This window comes from Mytilus trossulus, chromosome 3 (genome assembly GCF_036588685.1).
Source record: "Mytilus trossulus isolate FHL-02 chromosome 3, PNRI_Mtr1.1.1.hap1, whole genome shotgun sequence".
NCBI lineage: Eukaryota > Metazoa > Mollusca > Bivalvia > Mytilida > Mytilidae > Mytilus > Mytilus trossulus.
This window is the reverse complement of record NC_086375.1, coordinates 14,085,005-14,106,545: the sequence shown is the minus strand read 5'-3', so window position 1 is coordinate 14,106,545 and position 21,541 is coordinate 14,085,005. Positions and strand designations below refer to the sequence as shown.

The following is a 21,541-nucleotide window of genomic DNA, read 5'->3' as shown; positions in this document are numbered from 1 at the left end:
ATTTGTTTCTGCAATGTAAAATAACTGCGCCATTGGTAAAAAAGGAAGACAAGAAAAACATACAAACAATAGTAAGCAAAACGCAGTATAGAACTTAAAACTGAGCAACACGAACCCCACCAGAACTCGTGTTGATCTCAGGTGCCCCAGAAGGGTAAGAAGACCCTACTCCGGTTGAGGCACGTATCGTGTCAATTTATCTTTGTTTATATACCCTCTTTGATACTTTGATACTTTGTTGTATTTTTGATTCTATTAAAACAGTGACATTAAAGTAGAGATATTAAATTTAAACTCATAAATATTTGTATATATCTGTGTGTGTTAGAGTGTCATTGTTTGGCGAAAAATGTAGGGATCTTTTTTTTGTATAAGCCCTTTATGGTTTGTTCTTTCGAATTTTATATGTCCATCGATAATGCTTTAAAACATTTTGAAATGAGTAATGCTCCATCTACATCGCTTGATAGATTTTAGTGAAGTTGATAGTTATAAAATGCACATATGAAGATTGTACATGGTTAATTTTCATTCATAATAAACATGTTTAAATCAAGTTTTTTATAAAGCAATTTAAATTCACCATTACAGACCTGCTTCTTGATTGTATATGCTTTCTGGTTTTACATTTATAAATACGATCATGTATGTTTTTTTCACGCCAACTGATATCAATTTATCGAAGTTATGAAGGTTGGGGAATCAATTCAAGAATACTAAAGTAAGAGCAAATATGTAAATAATTGCCTGAATCTAAATGGTTTCTCAGGCACGACATGGACATTTAAAAAAAAAATTTAATGGAGCCCTCTATCCTAATTATTTATGTTGTGTTATAAAAATAACATGCGAAAGGGTAATGTAAAAAAGTACATTTGAGGTATCGTACGCAGTGTTGACAGACGGATGGACGGTCAGACAGTTGTAAACAATGAAACGTATTTTCACATTTCCATAAATTATTTTAAATATTCAAAAGACATTATGGGATATCATTATGATATCTTCTGAAATGTGTACGTCCTTTACATTCCATCTTGATTTGATGTACATTGCCCCCTACAGCTGTTTGATAACTGAACAAAAAAGATTCTACAGATGTTATGCTTTCGAATGTTATTTGATTAATCCGTATGCTAGGATTGGTGCATTAGTAGATTCAATTTATAGTAAACGTCATTCGTCTAAATGGTTTTATTTTGCTTAATATAAGAATAAAGTGTATGACTTGATAATGTAAAAATGCATTTTTTTCAATAATGTTTATTGCTTTAAACTGTTAGAATGCATCTTTAAAATAGGTTTTTCAAATTTGTTTTATAATGTTTGAATACATTTTGATAATAGTTCAAAGTTTAACTTCAAATAAACTATTTGCAATAGCGCCAGTAAGCAGAGAAAACTAAAACACATACGATAGTTAGAAAGGCACATTTAATAATGAATGTCAGGCGGTAAACAATAAAGGGAAATAATCGATCAATAATCATACATTACATGACACACGGAGTTAAGGAGATACTACAAATCAATACACGAAACAATTGAAAAAGTTTAGTTTTGCTTTGTTATGTTAGAATAGATTCAGAAAACATCTTAAAACAGTTTCTAAGGACCTATGATATTATCATAAATCTTTACAATAGTTCGTTTAGCTTTATAATGTCTGAATACATCTTTACAACATTTTAAAATTGATTTTTTTTCTATAAAACTAGCTAAACCTCTCTTATGTATTCTTTAGAATATTTTGTAAAGATCAGTTCGAAAAGGATTCTTTTCTCCATAAAATAAAATATCGGTAAAAGAAATGTATTACATTTAAAAACTGACACTGCACTATGTGATACGACATTTCTCCACTCAAGTATTCAAATAGTTTGATTTTGTTCCTCGAGTCTCTTCAACTCCGTACTTTATTTGACATATTTACCTTTTTTGGATTCGAGTGTCACTGATAAGTCTTTTATAGACGAAACACGCGTCTAACATAAATACAAAATTTAATCTTGGTTTCTATGATGAGTTTATTATACGGCAGTTGCATCAAATAATATCATATTGACAACAATGTGTGAAAAAAACCCAGTAGTGCTTTTAGTATCAAATTCAAGCTTTACAATAGTTTCTTATTGGCTGATGATGTCACATATAAACAACACGTCTTTTTGTTAAACGGTCGATATAGTATCAACAATCGTCTTGAGTGGAGAAATGTCGTATTACATAGTGAAGTTGCAGCATCTATATACAACACATATAATATTATAATTTTATGAAAAAACATCATTTTCTTACACATCTTAACAAATTTTCTATGTTCAATGATTACATTTAATCAACAACTAATTTACGGACTGTGACTATATTGATTTATCAAAGAAACTATGTCATGGTGACCTTTGCTAGAAGCCAGCATTATAGGTGACTGCCCGCTACGGTTACATGTATTACAATCTACTCCTCGGTCTAACAAGATCTTTACTATTTCTGTATGACCATGTTCACAAGCCATCATTACAGGTGATATACCATTTTTATCACATTTATAAAAGTCTACTCCTCGGTCTAACAACATTTTAACTATTTCTGTATGACCACGAATACAAGCAATCATTACCGGTGACTTTCCATCATTATCACAATTGCAAATTTTACAATCAATTCCACTTTCTAACAAGATCTTTACTATTTCTGTATGACCTTGTTTACAAGCCCTCATCAGAGGTGATTGACCCCACCTGTCATATGTATTACAGATGACTCCTCTGTCTAACAGCAGTTTTAGTATTTCTGTGTGACCATGTTCACAAGCCTTCAATACAGGTAACTCATCAACTTCATCATATTCATTATAGTGTGCTCCTTTGTTTAACAGCATCCTTACTATTTCTACATGACCATGTTCACAAGCAACTATCAAAGGAAAGCGACCATAAGCTGAACACCTGTTCACATTTGCACTATTATTACAACACCACTGAACGAAGGCTATATCTCCTTTATAACAACAATGTAATAAAGCAGAATCATAGAGATCGTCATCATTGTTGTAGTGAATAGGAAAACAAGCTTTAAATTGATAACGTTCATCACAGATATTTGCTAGTTGTTTCTGGTAAGACATATCTAGTGTATTCAAATGGGAGATAAATTTCTGTCTGAACTTATGTGTCTTCATATTGATGTTACAAAATACGTCTTGTACTTTTCCTTTTGACCACTCATCAATCATTCTCCTTAGGTACATCTGATGATATTTTTGTGGAACAATAATGACAAACTGATCCGTGTCAGCCTCTTTTTCTAATAAAAATCTGTCCTTGATCAAACCACAGTCTGAATTCCTTATCAAGCAATTAACAATTTTTTGTCCATAGATCTTTGCGAGAAAGTCAAATATTTTATCATGTAAAATTTTGTATACATTTTGTTCTTTCTTTATGAATGTGTGTGTGAGTGAGTCAAGTTCATCTTGTAAAATAAGTCTTGATGTTCCCCTGTCTAATTTGCATGCCTCACATGTGTTCTCAATAATAACCCTTGTTTTTTCATTTACCTCATCTGTTAATATTTCTTCCTTTAAATGGTTGTTAAACATAACACACAAAGCTAAAGAGCAGTATTTAGCATGATATCCTTTCTCATAAAACTTATCAATCTCTGCTTCATAAACTAAAAATGGATTCTGAAAGAAATCTGTAATAATAAGTTTGGGATTATTATGATACAATGTGCATAAAAGTGGAAAACAATCATATAAATCATAATAGTCTGTAATCTCCGAGGCTTTGGTTTCCAGATATAGTTCAGCTAATGATTGTTTTTCAGTTTTTGTCAAACAAATGTTTTCTGATAGCAGGTTACATACACATGACTTGAAAACGGACAAAGATTTAAACTTCTCATCTTGGTACACTTGTAACCGACATGCTGCAATAAGTTTTGTTTGCTTTTTTTCCAGGATCATTTTTATATCTTCCATGACTGGGTCCCATCTTTTAATGTCACTAAGGTCTACAGAAAAGTTTCCACATAAATCATCGAAAACAAACAAGGTTCTTTTATTAGGATTGTAATAATTCACAATGTCACCTGGTTCTGTCACCATAAGTACATCGTATCCTTCTTCTACCATCTTTAATGCCACGTGCCGCAGTGTTGCTGTTTTCCCTACACCAGAACTAGCTGTAATAGTTACACAACTGTGTTCCTTTATACATTTGAGAACATGTTCGGCAGCTCTAGTCTTTGTAAACATCTTGTCATCATTGTCCTTCCAGGTTTTGAGTATTTCTTCAATTCTTGCTAAATAAAAAAAAAAGAATATAATAGAATAGAATAGACTTATAACGCGTAATAGTACAATATTTAAGTCTTTTTTTAAGTAGATAATGTTTCATAGCCATGCAATATTTTTTCAGTGTGTTCACGAACATGACAATTTTTTAACTTTTGAGCTGATTGTTAATCGGAGCGTGGAAAATACAAAAAAGATGTTCAATAACCTTCTTACAATCTCTGTGACAGAAAAATCACATGGACTGTGCTATTACATTTAAAACCATATGTGGTTTTAACGTTGACTCAATACAATTTAAGGCAAAAATGCATGTTAAGTAATCACTTTCATTGAGAACATTGGTATTTTTAATTTCAGTTGTAAATTCTTTTTTGTCTATTAGTTAATGTGGTTCAACACATCTAAATACCATATCATTGGGAAAAACTGTTCACTTAAGATTATATAAATGAACAGGGAATAAAAACGTCAACTTAAACCTTAAAAGTATGATAAATACAGGTGCTTTTATGTCCCTACTTGATTTATTTTAATCAAACTAATCTTTGTATAATGGATAACCCCTGTTATCACATATTGAAATTTATAAAACACTTGAGATGTTTAATGTGATTATTTAAAATTGATGGTCGTTTTCAGTAAGTTGATATAATCACTTAGGATGTGAGTGATTATTTAAAATTGCTGGTCGTTTTCAGTGATTATGCAAATCCCTGAAAAATCATGGATTGAACATAACCCCTGAAAAACAAGTTCACTGTACCATATATGTACACCTAAAATATAACTTGAAAATCCAATATCAATTTTCTTTTATATATTGTGATATTTTTGTAAAATGATAACATGAAAATCAATATTGACTGGTTATTTTTTTTTTTACCATACTGATTCATGGAATGAGATTAAGGTTAGGCAAAGGCTGCCATAAGGACATATATGCTTTAAAATTGTCTATGTTAATCCAACTTAAGGCGGGAAGCCCCTTTTAATTATATAGGAATGTTCAAAACGGATTTTTTTTTAATCAAAAGCCAAATTAAAAAATCTCAAAAACATAAAACAAATGGATAATAACTATTAAATTCCTGACTTGGTAGAAGCATTTTGTTATGTCGAAAATTGTGGATTAATTCTAGTTTTATAACTAGCTAAAACTGTTAGCATTATGTATTCGGGTTTAGTTTTCTGTAATTAGTTAATACTTCAGTTTCATTATGTTTATCTGTTTAATATTTTTTTGATAAAATTTACTGTTTGCAATAGCTTTAATTGTTCTAAAAAATAAGGATGTTCTTATCCCAAGCATAAAAACATAGCCGTATTTGACACAACCTTTTTCAACTTTTGATCTTCAGTGCTGTACAACTTTGTACTTTTTTCACTTTCGATCTTTTATATCTGGGCGTCTTGTGTCTTCTAGTCTTGTGTGGACGAGGCGCGTTTTTGGCATATTGAATTTTAAACCTGATGCTTTCTGTTGTCTATTAATCATGTGTTTCTTTGTCTCATATGTTTTCCTATTTATTTGTATTGTAGTCCTGTTATATTATGTTGTCATTTCAATGTTATATTTAACATTGCCATTAAAGTGCGAGGTTTGGCATGCTACAAAACCAGGTTCAACCCACCATTTTTCCTTTAAAAATGTCCTGTACCAAGTCAGAAAGATGGCCGTTGTTATATTATTGTTCGTGTACATTTTAACGTTGCGTCGATTGTTTTCTCTTATTTTTTAGTGTAAATTCACATTGCGATAAGACGTGTCACGGTACATGTCTATCCCAAATTCATGTATTGGTTTGGATGTTATATTTGTTATTCTCGTGGGAATTTGTCTGATGCTTGGTCCGTTTCTGTGTGTGTTACATTTCAGTGTTGTGTCGTTGTTCTCCTCGTATATTTAATGCGTTTCCCTCTGTTTTAGGTTGTTACCCCATTTTGTTTTTTGTCCATGGATTTAGGAGTTTTGAACAGCGGTATACTACTGTTGCCTTTATTCACTAGTATTACAGTCTCTTAAATAAACTCATCATAGATACCAGGACTAAATTTAGTATATACGTCAGACGCGAGTTTCGTCTACAAAAGATGCACCAGTGACGCTCGAATCCAAAAAAGTTAAAAAGGCCAAATAAAGTACGAAGCTGAAGAGCATTGAGAACCAAAATTCCAAGAAGTTTTGCCAAATACAGTTAAAGTAATCTATGCCTGAGGAAGAAAACCTTAGTATTTCAAAAAAATCGTAAATTTGTAAACAGTAAATTTATAAATATAACCATATCAATCACAATCCATGTCAGCACAAAAAGTGCTGACTACTTGGCTTATGATTCACTCAGGAAAATAAGTCTCCTCCAGCAGTTGCATCGACCCAGTGGTTGCAAAGAAACTCATCATAGATACCAGGACTAAATTTAGTATATACGCCAAACTTGCGTTTCGTCTACAAAAGACTCATTAGTGACTCTCAAATCCCCAAAAGTTAAAAAGGCCGAATAAAGTACGAAGTTGAAGAGCATTGAGGACCAAAATTCCTTAAAGTTTTGGCAAATGCAGCTAAGGTTACCTATGTCCGAGGTGGTAAAGCCATAGTATTTAAAAAAATTCAAAAAAATGTAAACAGTAAATTTATAAATATAACCATATCCATGTGATGCCATCGGGGAAATAAATCTCCACGAGCAGTGGCATCGACCCAGTGGCTGTAAATTAAGATTCATTATATTGATCTTGTTAATATATCAATTATGTCACATCACCTCATTTTTTTTTTATAAAACCTTAGTAATTTAATTCCAAAACTGGAGTGAAAAAAATTTGCCAACACATGGGACATTATGTAAAGAAAACCTTACATCTTACAATGAATGACCATACAATTATCTGAGTACATGTTTCCATCAAATAAAATACAGAAACTAATAACTAGTAAAATATTTGGTTGCAATAAAAGGTTACGTAGGTAATCACACAGGAGTTTGGAGCTTTAAGTTGAAAATAACACTGTTTCTTTATATATCAAATAGGGAAAAGGTTAAATTTACAATGATACAGCAATCCATTAAGTCAAACCCCTGTATTGCAGGCTACTGACTCTGACCTGGCACTAATAGAATAAAGCAGGTTTAACATTTGTGTGTGCTCTTATGCCTCTTATTAATCGAGACAATATTAACAGATTCGTACAAAGCAAAATAAACTGTTGGCACGGAGATATTTTTTGATATGATGTTATTTTGACATTCAATATTGTAAGAATGATAAAATCATTAACAGATAATGATTATAAGGTGAAGAGCCTAATAATCTTCATAGTAATAAGCAACGCAAGAATAAACACAGCAAACACTTTTAAACTGACAAAATCACTTTTTTCTCACTTTGTTAGCTTTGCAAAAGTTTCTGTCACTAAATGATAATGAGAGGGCAAGCCATATAATCTCCATGAAAACAACAAGTAATTTAGTTGAAAAAATATACATAAGTAGCATGTAACTTCCAAGTGTTTACCTTCCTCATTCTAAGGTCAAAACTTAAACTCAAATTTAAACCTTTTTAAAGGTAGAGGCTTATTCTCTCGGAGTTAATTCAAAATTTCACGGTTTTTATCTGTCCTCCAAATATCAATCTAAAACTTTCAAAATACTCTGTACACCATAAAGTTTAGACATTAAACATTTTAAGGAATTATCAATTAGCTCCCTTAACAAAACATGGTGAACTTTAGTTCATATCTGTGTCATTTGGTCTCTTGTGAAGAGTTGTCTCCTTGACAATCACCGAGGCCTTCAGAATTTCAACCACTAACATTTCAAAGTACAAATTATGATCCTTAACAACTGTTTACCATTCCGAATTCAATGTAATCTGATTCTTCAAAATAACTGAGTACGTGAACTATTTACCTCTAATATTCCATGGTACTGTATCCTGCTGAGAGGTTTTCAATGTTTCCATTTCTCTTGTTATATTTGCATGGTCTTCCTGTAACCTTTCATGTGATTTCTTTACCTTTTCGTGGTTTTCATGTAGTAGTTCATGAGATTTTCTCATGTCAATATGTGAGCACTTCAGACTTCTTAACGATTCCTTAAGTTCCTTGATTTCATCATTAGATCGTTTGACTTCTATCATTATTTCTGTGTTGGTTTGATCTAGAGGTTTGGTCTTCAAATGGTCACACTCCTGCTTCATTTGCTGTCCACCCAATCTTGCAATGGCCTGTAACATATGATTATAGTTATCAAAGGTACCTATAAGGATTCTAATTTAGTACGCCAGACGCGCGTTTCGTCTACATTTGACTCATCAGTGACGCTCATATCAAAATACGTATTACGCCAAAAAAGTAAATAGTTGGAGAGCATTGATGATCCAAAGTTCCAAAAAGATGTGCCATATACGGCTAAGGTAATATATTCCTGGGATAAGAAAATCCTTAGCTTGTATAAAATGACTACATTATTGATATTTATGTCAACACCGAAGTGTTGACTACTGGGCTGGTGATACCATCGGGGACGAAACGTCTACCAGCAATGACATCGACCCAGTGGTGTAAATAGTTATCAAAGGTACCAGGATTATAATTTAGTACGACAGACGCACGTTGGATCCTCAATGCTCTTCTTCAACTTTTCACTTGTTTGGCTTTATAAATATTTTGATATGAGCGTCACTGATGAGTCTTATGTAGACGAAACGCGCGTCTGGCGTACTAAATTATAATCCTGGTACCTTTGATAACTATTTACACCACTGGGTCGATGCCACTGCTGGTTGACGTTTCGTCCCCGAGGGTATCACCAGCCCAGTAGTTAACACTTCGGTGTTGACATGAATATCAATAATGTGGTCATTTTTATAAATTTCCTGTTTACAAAACTTTGATTTTTTCGAAAAACTAAGGATTTTCTTATTCCAGGCATAGAAAACCTTAGCTGTATTTGGCACAATATTTTTGGAATTTTGGATCCTCAATGCTCTTCGACTTTTCACTTGTTTGGCTTTATAAATATTTTGATATGAGCGTCACTGATGAGTCTTATGTAGACGAAACGCGCGTCTGGCGTACTAAATTATAATCCTGGTACCTTTGATAACTATTTACACCACTGGGTCGATGCCACTGCTGGTGGACGTTTCGTCCCCGAGGGTATCACCAGCCCAGTAGTCAACACTTCGGTGTTGACATGAATATCAATAATGTGGTCATTTTTATAAATTTCCTGTTTACAAAACTTTGAATTTTTCGAAAAACTAAGGATTTTCTTATTCCAGACATAGAAAACCTTAGCTGTATTTGGCACAATTTTGGGGAATTTTGGATCCTCAATGCTCTTCAACTTTTCACTTGTTTGGCTTTATAAATATTTTGATATGAGCGTCACTGATGAGTCTTATGTAGACGAAACGCGCGTCTGGCGTACTAAATTATAATCCTGGTACCTTTGATAACTATTGTATGTTATAAATTTTTAAATGAAATAAATTTTCGACAACTATCCAATAGAGAACAAATGAGGTGTGTACGTAAGCAACTATTGGTAACAATACAGCTTGCAACAATGAACAAAACTCTAAACCATATACTTAGCTTTAGAAGGCCACATCATGACAAAACATAACAGTCTAATTATTAACAAGAAATAACAATCAAAAATCAGTTGTTCGCTTTCCACCCATAAAGATCAATTTTGATATAGAACTATGAAAATTCAGTTTGAAATATCATTGTTCAGGACTGTGTTCATTAAACGTTCGCGGTACCGCTATGTATGTATTGTAACGTCATGCTACTTATGCCGTTGTGATTTATGTGCAAATGGAGTTTAGAATCATTACAAGTAGAAACAACTAGTATTTCTTATTGTGCCTAAAAAGTCTGATTATACCACTCTAAGATATTGGTGCCGTGACCAGGATGAGTTCCAAACTACGTTCGATACGTGCAGGACACAGAAGCGTTTTTTTCCCGACTTTTGAAGAAATTTGAGGACATCCGAGACGACGGAGATGAGCCCGTGAACACTGAAGAGTTAACTAAAATTGTGAACAATCTGTTGAAGAAACAAGAGACACTACAAAAACTAAATGAGGACATTCTAGAAAATCTTGATGAAGGAGAAGTAGAAGCCGAGATCGTCGATTCAGATGAGTATGCTTACACATTAGATGGAAAAATAACGCAATACAAAAGCTCATTCTTGTCAATACATCCACACTTAGTACAAATGCAAAATATTTCGTCAGTTATAGCGGCCCTTCACATTCCGCCTCTGCTCAGCCCGCCTCTGCTCAGCCCGCTCATGATCAGCCCGTTCATGATCAGCCCGTTCATGATCAACAAAGTTATGCTCAACCCGAGAGATACAATAAACAGAATACATGTAATTCAAACTTCCGTGAACCGGAAACTCAGTTTTCACGTAGTAACACTAGATTAAATGAGTACAACAAGTTGCCAAATTGAATCTTCCTACCTTTGATGATAATATTATGCAGTGGCAGTCATTTTGGGATTCATACGAGATATCCGTTCACGAAAACACTACTCTTGGAAACGTTCAGAAATTTAATTATTTGAAGTCGCTACTCCATGATGAGGCATTGAAAACCGTCACAGGGTTTGCGCTTACACATGCAAATTATGAGAACGCTATTTCTTTACTGCAAGAAAGATATGGACAATCGCATGTTATAACACAGAAGTATATGCAAGCACTAGTTGATATACCAGCCCCTAAATACACGATATCAAGCATGAAAAACTACTACGATGAAATTGAGATACACATTAGAGGTTTGGAGTCATTAGGTCAAAGTGAAGACACATACGGAGCATTTTTAGTGCCCATCATTATGAACAAACTACCCGGTGAAATCCGCAGAAATCTTGCCAGACAATAAAGATCTACAGATTTACAACTGAATGAATTACGTCGTGGAATTTTCGATGAACTTTATATTATGGATGCAGGCAAAACTTCAGAACAGTTAGAACCCCCTACAGCTACCGCCGCCTTTCTGACAAATACAAATTATAGTAATCGAAATAGAGGTAACAAGAATACAAACGCAAGTAACACTAAACCAAAGCCACTCTGTGCGTACTATAAGGAGCCACACTCGTCTGTTAATTGCACTAAAGTATCTGATTACAATGGCCGGATGTCAATCGTGAAAAAAGATCGATTATGCTTTTACTGTCTAGGACACCATAGCTTATCCGCATGTAAATCTACTAAAACTTGCAACAAGTGTCACAAACGTCATCACACCAGCATTTGCAAAGACAATGTTAAAACAAATGAAGACAACAAACCAACAGGGGATATAACCGTAGGCACAATTCAACACAACGCGGAGGAACCAGACACTATCTTACAATCGCAATCACTAGATCGTGTACTTTTGAAGACAGCAATTAACCCAGTAAGTGCAGAACATAAAATACTTGATGCAAAAATATTGTTTGACGAAGGCGCACAGCGCTCATTTATCACAGAGGAATTAGCCGAGAAATTGAAACTCAAACATACTGGAACTGAAAGCGTTAACCCATCCGGATTTGGAGACAATGCAAATAGTACTAAAATTCGCCATTTGAGAACAGGATTGGTATATCTCATAACTACAGAAGGTAAACTGCCGATTCGAGTCTTGATCGTTCCAGAGATCGCAGCACCGATGAGAACCTATGTACGCCAAGCAGCAAAACTTACATATTTGTCAGGAATCAAATTAGCTCACCCAGTAACAGCAGATGAAAACTTTAAAATTTCTATTCTAATTGGAGCTGATTACTTCTGGTCAATTGTTCAGAATGATATTATCCGAGGCGAAGGACCGACAGCTGTTCAATCAAAAATCGGATACCTGTTGTCTGGAACGCTACATTCACACAACTCTGACACAGATGCATGGATACAAAGAGCTTCAATGATGAACGTGATGATCGCAACAAAAACCGATGAGTACGACTTGGAGAAATTTTGGAAAATAAAGTCACTGGCTACCGAGAAAATTGACACCACAAAGTTAGAAGAACAGATGGATATTCAAAAGACTTATGAAGAGAAACAAATTCGTTACCATGACAACAGATATTTTGTAACGTTACCATGGAAAGAGGATCACCCTACGTTACCGACAAATAAAACCATTGCACAACGAAGGACGGAAAGTGTAGTAAGAAGACTTAGCAAAGAACCCAAAACTACTGGAAAAATAATGGCTGAGCAGGAGAAAAGGGGCTTCATAGAGAAAGTGGATATTACTAATGAGGCCGATGAAAAGAGCAAAATACACTATATTCCGCATCATGCTGTGAGAAAAGATTCAACTACAACACCAATCAGGGTCGTATTCGACTGCTGTTGTAAAGCAACACCAGAATCGTCTAGTCTTAATGATTGTCTGATGACTACTCCACCCAATTTAAATATCTTAGTCGGCATTCTTTTAAGATTTCGTTAACACCAATTTGCCGTTACTACTGATATAGAGAAGGCGTTCTTGAACGTGGGACTAGAGACACAGGATAGAGATGTCACACGTTTCTTTTGGTTCGATACACCAACAGACCCATCAACTCCACTATCAACTTACCGATTTAAGTCAGTATTATTTGGCGCCACTTCATCGCCATTCATACTGAATTCCGTTCTACAAAAACACTTGAGAGAGAACCGTTGTGAATTTACTGACACTTTAAAGAACGATTTGTATGTTGATAATATACTCTCGAGTTTTCCTACAGAGAGTGCATTACTGAAATATTTTGATGCATCAAGAGACTTATTCACTAGAGCAGGATTTAACTTGCGCTCATGGGCGTCAAATTCTCAACTTTTGCGAGACCGCGCAAATTCACACGACGTATTAGACAAAGATGAACTCATAAAAGTTCTTGGATTGAGATGGAACACTTGTAACGACACACTCACTTTCGCCAAACCGGAATACACCGATATTGAAGATACACGTATGATAAAACGAGAGATTTTAAGACAATCGTCGAAAATCTATGATCCACTCGGACTTATTGGTCCAGTTACTGTGCGTAGTAAGATGCTTATGCAGACTTTGTGAGAGAAAGGATTAAATTGGGATGAACCTCTTACATCTGAAATTACAACAGAATGGAAGTGTGTATTACGAGATATTCATGAATGTTCACATTTGGAAATTAATAGACCGTATTTCAAAGAAAAATCAGACAATGTAGAATTACATGTTTTTACGGATGCAAGCTTGAAAGCCTATGGAGCATGCGCATATTTAGTCAGTGGAAAAGAAACCGTACTTATCATGTCAAAGAATCGCGTGACACCTCTGAAACAGTTAACAATCCCGAAGTTAGAACTCAGTGCAGCTTTGATAGGCGCAAGACTCGTCAAGCATTTGAAATCACACTTGGATGTTACCAGCGTCACATTATGGAGTGACAGTCAGATAACTTTAAGTTGGCTTACTACTGAGAAACAATTACCCGTTTTCGTTAGTAATCGAGTGAAGGAAATTAACGAAATAACTCAAGAATACACATGGAAGTACTGTCCGACATATTCAAATCCGGCAGATATGCTATCGAGAGGACTAACTGCAACCAAATTCTTAGAATTGGATCTTTGGATGAAGGGACCCGAATGGCTCACTGACAAATCAAACTGGCCACAGTGGAAGAAAAAAGAATCACACATTCTTAGCACTACAATTGAGCAAGGACAATCAACTAGTGAACCGCAACAGGAAATCAGATCTTATGAAGGAATAAGTAAAATTATGGATATACAACGCTACAGCTCATACCAAAAACTTTTGCGTATAACAGCATACATGTACCGATTCATTAACAACTGTAGAAATAATGACAAACTAACAGGAAATCTTAGTGTCAATGAAATATAGACTGCTTCGACTTCATGGATCCGAGATTCGCAACTGCGTAAATACCCGGATGTTATTGGGAGTTTAAACAACAAATCAGAGAAAAATGCGCTAGTGAAGCAACTTAGATTGTACATGGATAAATTCAACATTATCCGCTGTGGCGGGAGAATTAACAATGCACCTATTGATGAATCAGCTAAATTTCCAGTACTAATACCAAACAAAGACAGACTTTGTTTATTAATTGTGATGGATGCACACGCAAGGAGTTTTCATTCTGGATTAGAAAGTACAGTGACATTTATTCGCCAGTCTTACTGGATCCCATTGATTCGACAATGTGTGAAATCAATACTCCGTAATTGCGTTACTTCCCGTAAAATTACCGGAAGACCATATCATACACCCGACCCACCACTACTACCGTCCGACAGACTTAATGATTCACCACCGTTTACCGTAACCGGTGTCGACTTCACAGGATCATTGAATGTGAGAACAAAAAGCAACAGTATAAGTAAAGCATATATTTGTCTATTCACCTGCGCTAAAACTAGAGCTGTGCATTTGGAAATCGTTGAAGACCTTACTGAACAAACATTCATTCTAGCGTTTAGGAGATTCACCAGCCGCAAATCGTTACCAAAAATCATGATGTCTGACAATTGTACAACATATACCGCAACAGCGAAGGATATTGAAATGCTTACAAAATCTACTTCTATTCAGGAACAGCTCAACATATATGGAACTCAGTGGAAATTTATTCCGAAGCGTGCACCATGGTATGGTGGTTGGTGGGAACGATTGATCGGCTTGACCAAGAATTGCATAAAGAAAGTGTTAGGACGAGCACGCGTTACTTTTAGAGTGCTAGAGACAATTGTGACCGAGATAGAGGCTATTTTAAATGATCGTCCTTTAACCCACGTATCAACGGACCTTACCGATGATGAACCGCTTACACCGTCTCATCTTCTCTATGGAAGACGGATTAAACCTTTGCCGTATTCAGGAACAATTAATTTCAACAGTGAGAAGAACGTACAAAACTTAACACATTACACAGCAAATAGACAATCTAGTGTTCAAAAACGCATTATTCACGACTTTTGGAACAGATGGCGACGAGAATGTCTCACTTCACTTAGGGAACAACATAGAAACAACGGAATTAACACTCAAATCATTAAAGTGGGCGACATTGTACAGATTCATGATGATACCCCAAGGACAGTGTGGAATATAGCGAGTATCGTTAAGTTAGTTTATGGGAGAGATGGACTTTGTAGGTCTGCCATTTTACGCACTAAAAAAGGCACGACGTCTAGACCAATAAGTAAGCTATACAGATAGTCCGTGTGATTCTAGTGACAATACTATTACTTCAACCAGAAAAGCAAAAACTGATGCCAAGGAGAAAATCAAAAGTTGGATTCAACCGTTCCGTAAAGCATAAAGACTGTTTAAGTGTAAATAGTTAAAGTTTATTTCAATTGAGAGACAATAGTTATTTCATTTTAATATTTTCTCTTTATTTATTGCTTAAATTATCATTCGCGGGCCCCCAGAATGTTCAGGACTGTGTTCATTAGACGTTCGCGGTACCGCTATGTATGTATTGTAACGTCATGCTACTTATGACGTTGTGATTTGTATGCAAATGGAGTTTAGAATCATTACAACTAGAAACAACTAGTATTTCTTATTGTGCCTAAAAAGTCTGATTATACCACCCTAAGATAATCATATCCAGCGTCAAATGATAGCTGATTGTACCTAGATTCCAAAAATATATTGTTTCTATACATTTTTTTCAAAATAAAGGAGATATATTTTTTCTTCCAGTTTGAAATATGTCACTTCCGGGTTTTTTTCATAGTTTACTTGATACTGATTCTAAAATTATATTTTTCAAAATACTTTTACATTAAATAAGTACAAAAAATATCTACTTCCGGTTTCCAATTCTGGTTGGCTTTTCCATGGTCAAGTGTCTTGCAACGTAGTGCAAACAGTCACATGGCTTTATCGTTATTACATATTATGTAAAAGCAAGGTCAAAATTTAGAAGTCAATTTAACCTATGACCTAGGGTTCAATTTCAAGGTAATAAACCAAGGGCTTCAAATCAAAAGACCATAGGTCTTAATCATATATGGTTAGTGTGGTATATCACTTTATGACTAACTTTCAATATGAGAGGGGAGAAAACTCCAATTTGATGTGAGCGTACCCTGTCAAACCAAAATTCACTCGTTACGACATGTCGCAACTGACAATTTTGTAAAACTATGCTGTCGATATCTTATACAGTTTTTCATTGAGTCAAAACGAAAATTTTATTTATGACCTAATTTTCTTATTTTGGACCACGAACTTCAATCAGAAGATCCTCGGTCTCTATCACTTATGGTTTACAAAATAGAAATGCTTATCACGTATATCACATGCATAAGGGAAAATAGCTCTCATATGGAGTGTTGATATTGCTTCTGTCAGAATAGGACAAATCATGCGAAGGAGATAACGAGCAATTTTTTAAGATAAAATTTGTCGCGATCTTTTACTGGTACGGAGAAGATGTAGTCACAAGGAAAAAGTAAAATCACAAAAATACCGAACTCAGAGGAAAATCAATTTCGAAAGTCCATAATCACATGGCAAAATCAAAAAACAAAACGCATCAAAAACGAATGGACAAGAACTGTCATATTCCTGACTTGGTACAGGCATTTTCAAATGTAGAAAATGGTGGATTAAACCTGGTTCTATAGCGCTAACCCTCTCACTTAAACAGTTAAAATGATATTGATATATACATACACCAGTCATATCAGTCCACGTTGTATTGAAGACAGAAGTGTCTATCTTGCCATTCTCCAAATGAGCTAGGTAATTCCTGTAATATTTTATTCTGGCTAAATCTGCAGCTGGTGTGGTGTCTAAGTCAGAAGGTAACCTGTCAAATCCACAACGGGGAGGATTCATTGGAGTCAAATTCCTCAGCAATGACGTCATTAAAGTCACATCAAATGTTTTAGAGTCTGGAACATCTGGAAAATAAATCTGACACTAAATCTCATTTCATAAGTTTAAGAAACTGGAAAACAACTGTCATATTCCTTCCTCCCTTTCGTATCAAAAATGGTGAATTAAACTTGGTTTTGAAGCTATCCAATCGTATCACTTGTATGACAGTTGAAAAAATAAATCAATTGATGTGTTTGGACTTTTGATTTTGCCTTTTGATTTTTGATTTTCCTTTTTGAATTTTCCTCGGAGTTCATTATTTTTGTTTTTTTACTTTTTACATTGAGAATTTACGAAGGAATGATTTCAACTTCACTATTTGGAACTCTTGGTTTGATAGCTTCCTTATGAGCAGCAACCTCAATCAAGAAAATCATGATAGGAAATGGAAGCACGGAAATATCGTATCAATTGGGAAATATATACCCCGTATGCAGGTGCTGCTGGAATGTTGCTACTCAAAATGGAGAGTTCACAATTGGAAAGCTGAAATCATCTTGAATTACATCAAGATAGGTAGGGTAAGAACGGTTGTTAACAAACATGTTTAAACCTACTAGAAGTTCGATGCTTTGTCATTGATGGTAGACTTTCTTCTCGTTTCCCTATATGAAGTTACTTTTTCTTCATTTCTATTAATTGTAATTAATAAATCCCTATGAAGTGTTTTGGTTAATTTCAGTCTCTACATGACTTTTTGTTCTTAATTGTTTTTTGCTTTTAATTATCTTTCAATAACTGCGAGTACTCTTAAAGAGTACTTTCCTACATTCGTTTTAATTTGACCGGTTGATACAATTTTTTATGCAATTTTGTTATTTAATAACATTGAGAATGGAAATGGGGAATGTGTAAAACAGACAACAACCCGACCATAGAAAAGACAACAGCAGAAGGTCAACAACAGGTCTTCAATGTAGCGAGAAATTCCCATACCCGGAGGCGTCCTAAATTTTTACTTATTTAGTGTTATGTCCCTACCCACTATTTTTAATAAACACCACCTTTGATAAAGGTTTGGTGTGACGATACATTTTCACTTCTGTTCCCGTACTTAGAACAACAAAATTATTTATTTTCTTAAAACAATCCATTTACTGTAAAACAAAATCATTCTTATTTATCTATGTACGTTATTTTATTTTACACTTCTGTCCAGTGTAATGGTTGTCTCTCTGATATTGTTTTACATCTCACCCCTTTTTTCATTTAGTAATTTTATTGTGTCTTAGATCAAATTTATTCTGTCGTTTCCGCCTCTGGGTGCGGGATTTTTTCGCTGTGTTCAAGATCCATTGGTGGTCGTCGGCAGTGTTCTGCTATTTGGTAGGGTTGTTGTCTCTTCGACACATTCACCATTTCCATTCTCAATTTGATGGCTTGTTATTTTGTTATTTCGTCTTTTATTGAGTAAAGCCCTTTGAATTGAAATTTTATATTATATCTTTCTAGGTTGGGATGTTTAAGGCTCATCCTTACAAATGGACAAATATGGCCGTATTTTCACCTCAAAAAACAACTTTGTGTACAGACTTACTTTTGCTGTTTGGAAAGTTTTAATGCCTAGCATCCATTAAATATATAAAAGTTAAATGCATTTTGTGTGTAAGAAAAATAAAAAATTTCTTGGTTTTTGATGAACATTTTTTTCCTGTACTCAGAGTAATTGTTGGCATGTAAATACAGTCATATTTGTCCGTTTGTTATAATGAGCCTTAACTATTGTTTCAATTTAGGGTGACGATTGGTGCCTATCACAACGTTAAAACCCGCTGTATTTTTATGCACCTGTCCTAAGTAAGGATCCTGTTATTCAGTGGTTGTCAGTTATTGATAGGTTCATAACTGTTTCTCGTTTTTTTAAAGATCAAACCGTTTGTTCCCTGTTTGAATGGTTTTACAATAATCATTTTTGGGGTGTTTTAAAGCTTGAAAATAGGTGTGAGCCACTGCTCCGTGTTGAATTTCTTCCTCTGTCCTATAAAAGTACACTTTTACAAATTGTGACTTAGATAGAGTGTTGTCCCATTGGTCCTCATGACCTCATACCATATCTCACTATATCTATTCAAGATATGACATAACGACAAGTGTGGGGTTATTGTTTTTACCTTTAATTAAAATGTCAACTAAGGTTTTTATGAACACATTCAATTCATTTGATTTTCCAGTTTGTGTTGTGTCCAGTTGGGTCTGAACAAAATTTAAAAAAAGTTTCACATGACACGCTATTGGATAAAATGTAATATGTTATTTAATGTGTTGGGGATGTCATATTGAACTTTGGTATGCTTAACAGTGTATATATTAAAAATGTGTTGATTGAAACAAAGCTCTTTAACTTTGACGAATTAAATCTAAACTTTAGAGACCAATTATACTTTCTCTGCTGTCCATCTATCATAAACATTCAATATGAATTTGATTCAATCAAATAAGCAGATATAAAGTAAAATTTGGAATCATTGTTTTTTCTGAAAGTTGTGAGGTTGTGTGCAGAGACGTGAACTGTGACCTTTGAATTTAAAAAAAAACCTCTTCCAAATAGTTTATCTGCAAAGGATAATTTAATTTATCATCGCAAGAATAATCATTTTTTTAAATTCTATGCGTGTTTGGTGTTAACAAAAAAATTAAAATACTAGAAATAAGATTTAAGATTTACACTTGATGCACTTTGACATCTTAAGAAAAGAAGCTTTGGACATAAATATGATATACAGTAGTATTTTTGGGAATTTTATAACATATCTTATACAATTTTGTATGCACTTACCAGGAAATCTTGGAAACAGAAGGTTCCACTGTGATTGGTTGATTCTATGTTCCTGTTTCAAGGCAAGCAATTTGTTATACTCTTTCTTTATTGACGCATCTAAACACGCGGGAGCAAACTCACTATCAAAAAAGGCTCTAGCTGCACGGGGAGAAATTCCTGTCAAGAACAAGCTCATTCGAACATAGTTTTCTTCCTCTACAGAAAGAGAAGCCATAGTAATGTGTTCTTTATTCCTTTGCTAACCATAAACGTTGAAACAATTAAAACAAACTAATAGTTATATGGCAAATTTCGTGGCTTTCAAGCTGGCATACGTCTTTGTTGTTGCCTCACTAATGATGAAAACCACTATTTCATCTGGTAAATTAACTGAAAAAAGAAGACATGAATGTATCTAAATGTGTAAAAAGGTTTTTTTAATTGAATGATTTTAATTAAATTTCTTTTGCGATAATTTTTTACAGTACCAGGACTGATTTAGATCGTTTTCTAACATGTATATAAACTCATCATAGATACGCCAGACACGCGTTTCGTTTACAAAAAACTCATCAGTGAAGCTCGTTTTTAAAAATGTTTAAAAGGCTAAAACAAATGTATCGTCTTCTTACATGTATATGAACTCATCATAGATACGCAAGACGCGCGTTTCGTCTACAAAAGACTCATCAATGACGCCCGAATAAAAAAAATGTTTAAAAGGCCAAATAAATTACGAAGTTGAAGAGCATTGAGGACCAAATACTCATGTCTTTCGTTTTTTTTTCTTATGATAAGCAGGAACACACAGACAGTACATAAACATCATCATCGTAGGGCAATGTCCCCTAATATTAATTCTATTAGAGGTTCTGTTATACCTACCGTAGATAGGTTTTGTCAAGATAATACTGAAAACATGTAAACAAAATATAGTAGTTAACTCATGGTCACAGTCAATATGTATGTTGTTTTTTTGCATTTAACTTTTGCTATACATTTTGTACGTTTTTTATTTATCAGGTCTCCATTTTCTTTTTAATAAGGTTTGGATTTTCAAATATTTTGGTCTCTCAGAAAAGACATTCATTGTCGAAAAAAGTAAAATAACAAAAATACCGAACTCCTAGGAAAAAAAATAAAACGGAAAGTTCCTTATGAAATGGCAAATTCAAAAGCTGAAACACATCAAACGAAAAGAAAACAACTGTCGCATTTCTGAATTGCTGTAGGTATTTCCTTACGTCGAAAAAGAAGGATTTAACCTGGTTTTATCGGTAGCTTAAACTCTCACATATATGGTAGTCGCATAGATTTTCGTTATGTCAAATTGTGCATCTGATCAGAACAATTGGTATTGTGATTTTCAAAATCTTAACAGGTAAATTAATAAAAAAAAAAATATGTGTAGACAGGTTCACGTCGAAGAAAATATTCTACCATATCGAGTGCTCTGCAGTCGATTTTATTTCAATTAGAACATACTCACCCCTCCTCGTCCAATGAAAAGTCAGTGTTTTCCCTCTAATTTTCATAGTACACGGTTTTCC

General features: G+C 34.3%; 1 protein-coding gene across 1 annotated transcript; it reads right to left on the bottom strand.

The window, feature by feature from the left end:
* Positions 1-2,350: 2,350 nt before the first annotated feature.
* LOC134710422 (uncharacterized) lies at positions 2,351-20,361 on the bottom strand. Its single transcript, XM_063570780.1, has 4 exons — positions 20,010-20,361; positions 17,027-17,256; positions 8,212-8,527; positions 2,351-4,308 (listed from the first exon to the last, which is right to left on the bottom strand). The coding sequence occupies exons 1-4, from the start codon at positions 20,224-20,226 to the stop codon at positions 2,351-2,353; spliced, it is 2,721 nt and encodes a 906-aa protein (XP_063426850.1). The 5' UTR covers positions 20,227-20,361.
* Positions 20,362-21,541: the final 1,180 nt, after the last annotated feature.

Excerpts from the sequence above, each read along its gene's own strand:
- LOC134710422 (XM_063570780.1), bottom strand. The coding sequence starts at position 20,226 with ATGGCTTCTCTTTCTGTAGAGGAAGAAAACTATGTTCGAATGAGCTTG. Across the intron at positions 17,257-20,009 it reads TCTGTTTCCAAGATTTCCTG|ATGTTCCAGACTCTAAAACA; the intron begins GTAAGTGCATAC and ends TTTATTTTCCAG. Across the intron at positions 4,309-8,211 it reads AGTACCATGGAATATTAGAG|CAAGAATTGAAGAAATACTC; the intron begins GTAAATAGTTCA and ends TTTTTTATTTAG.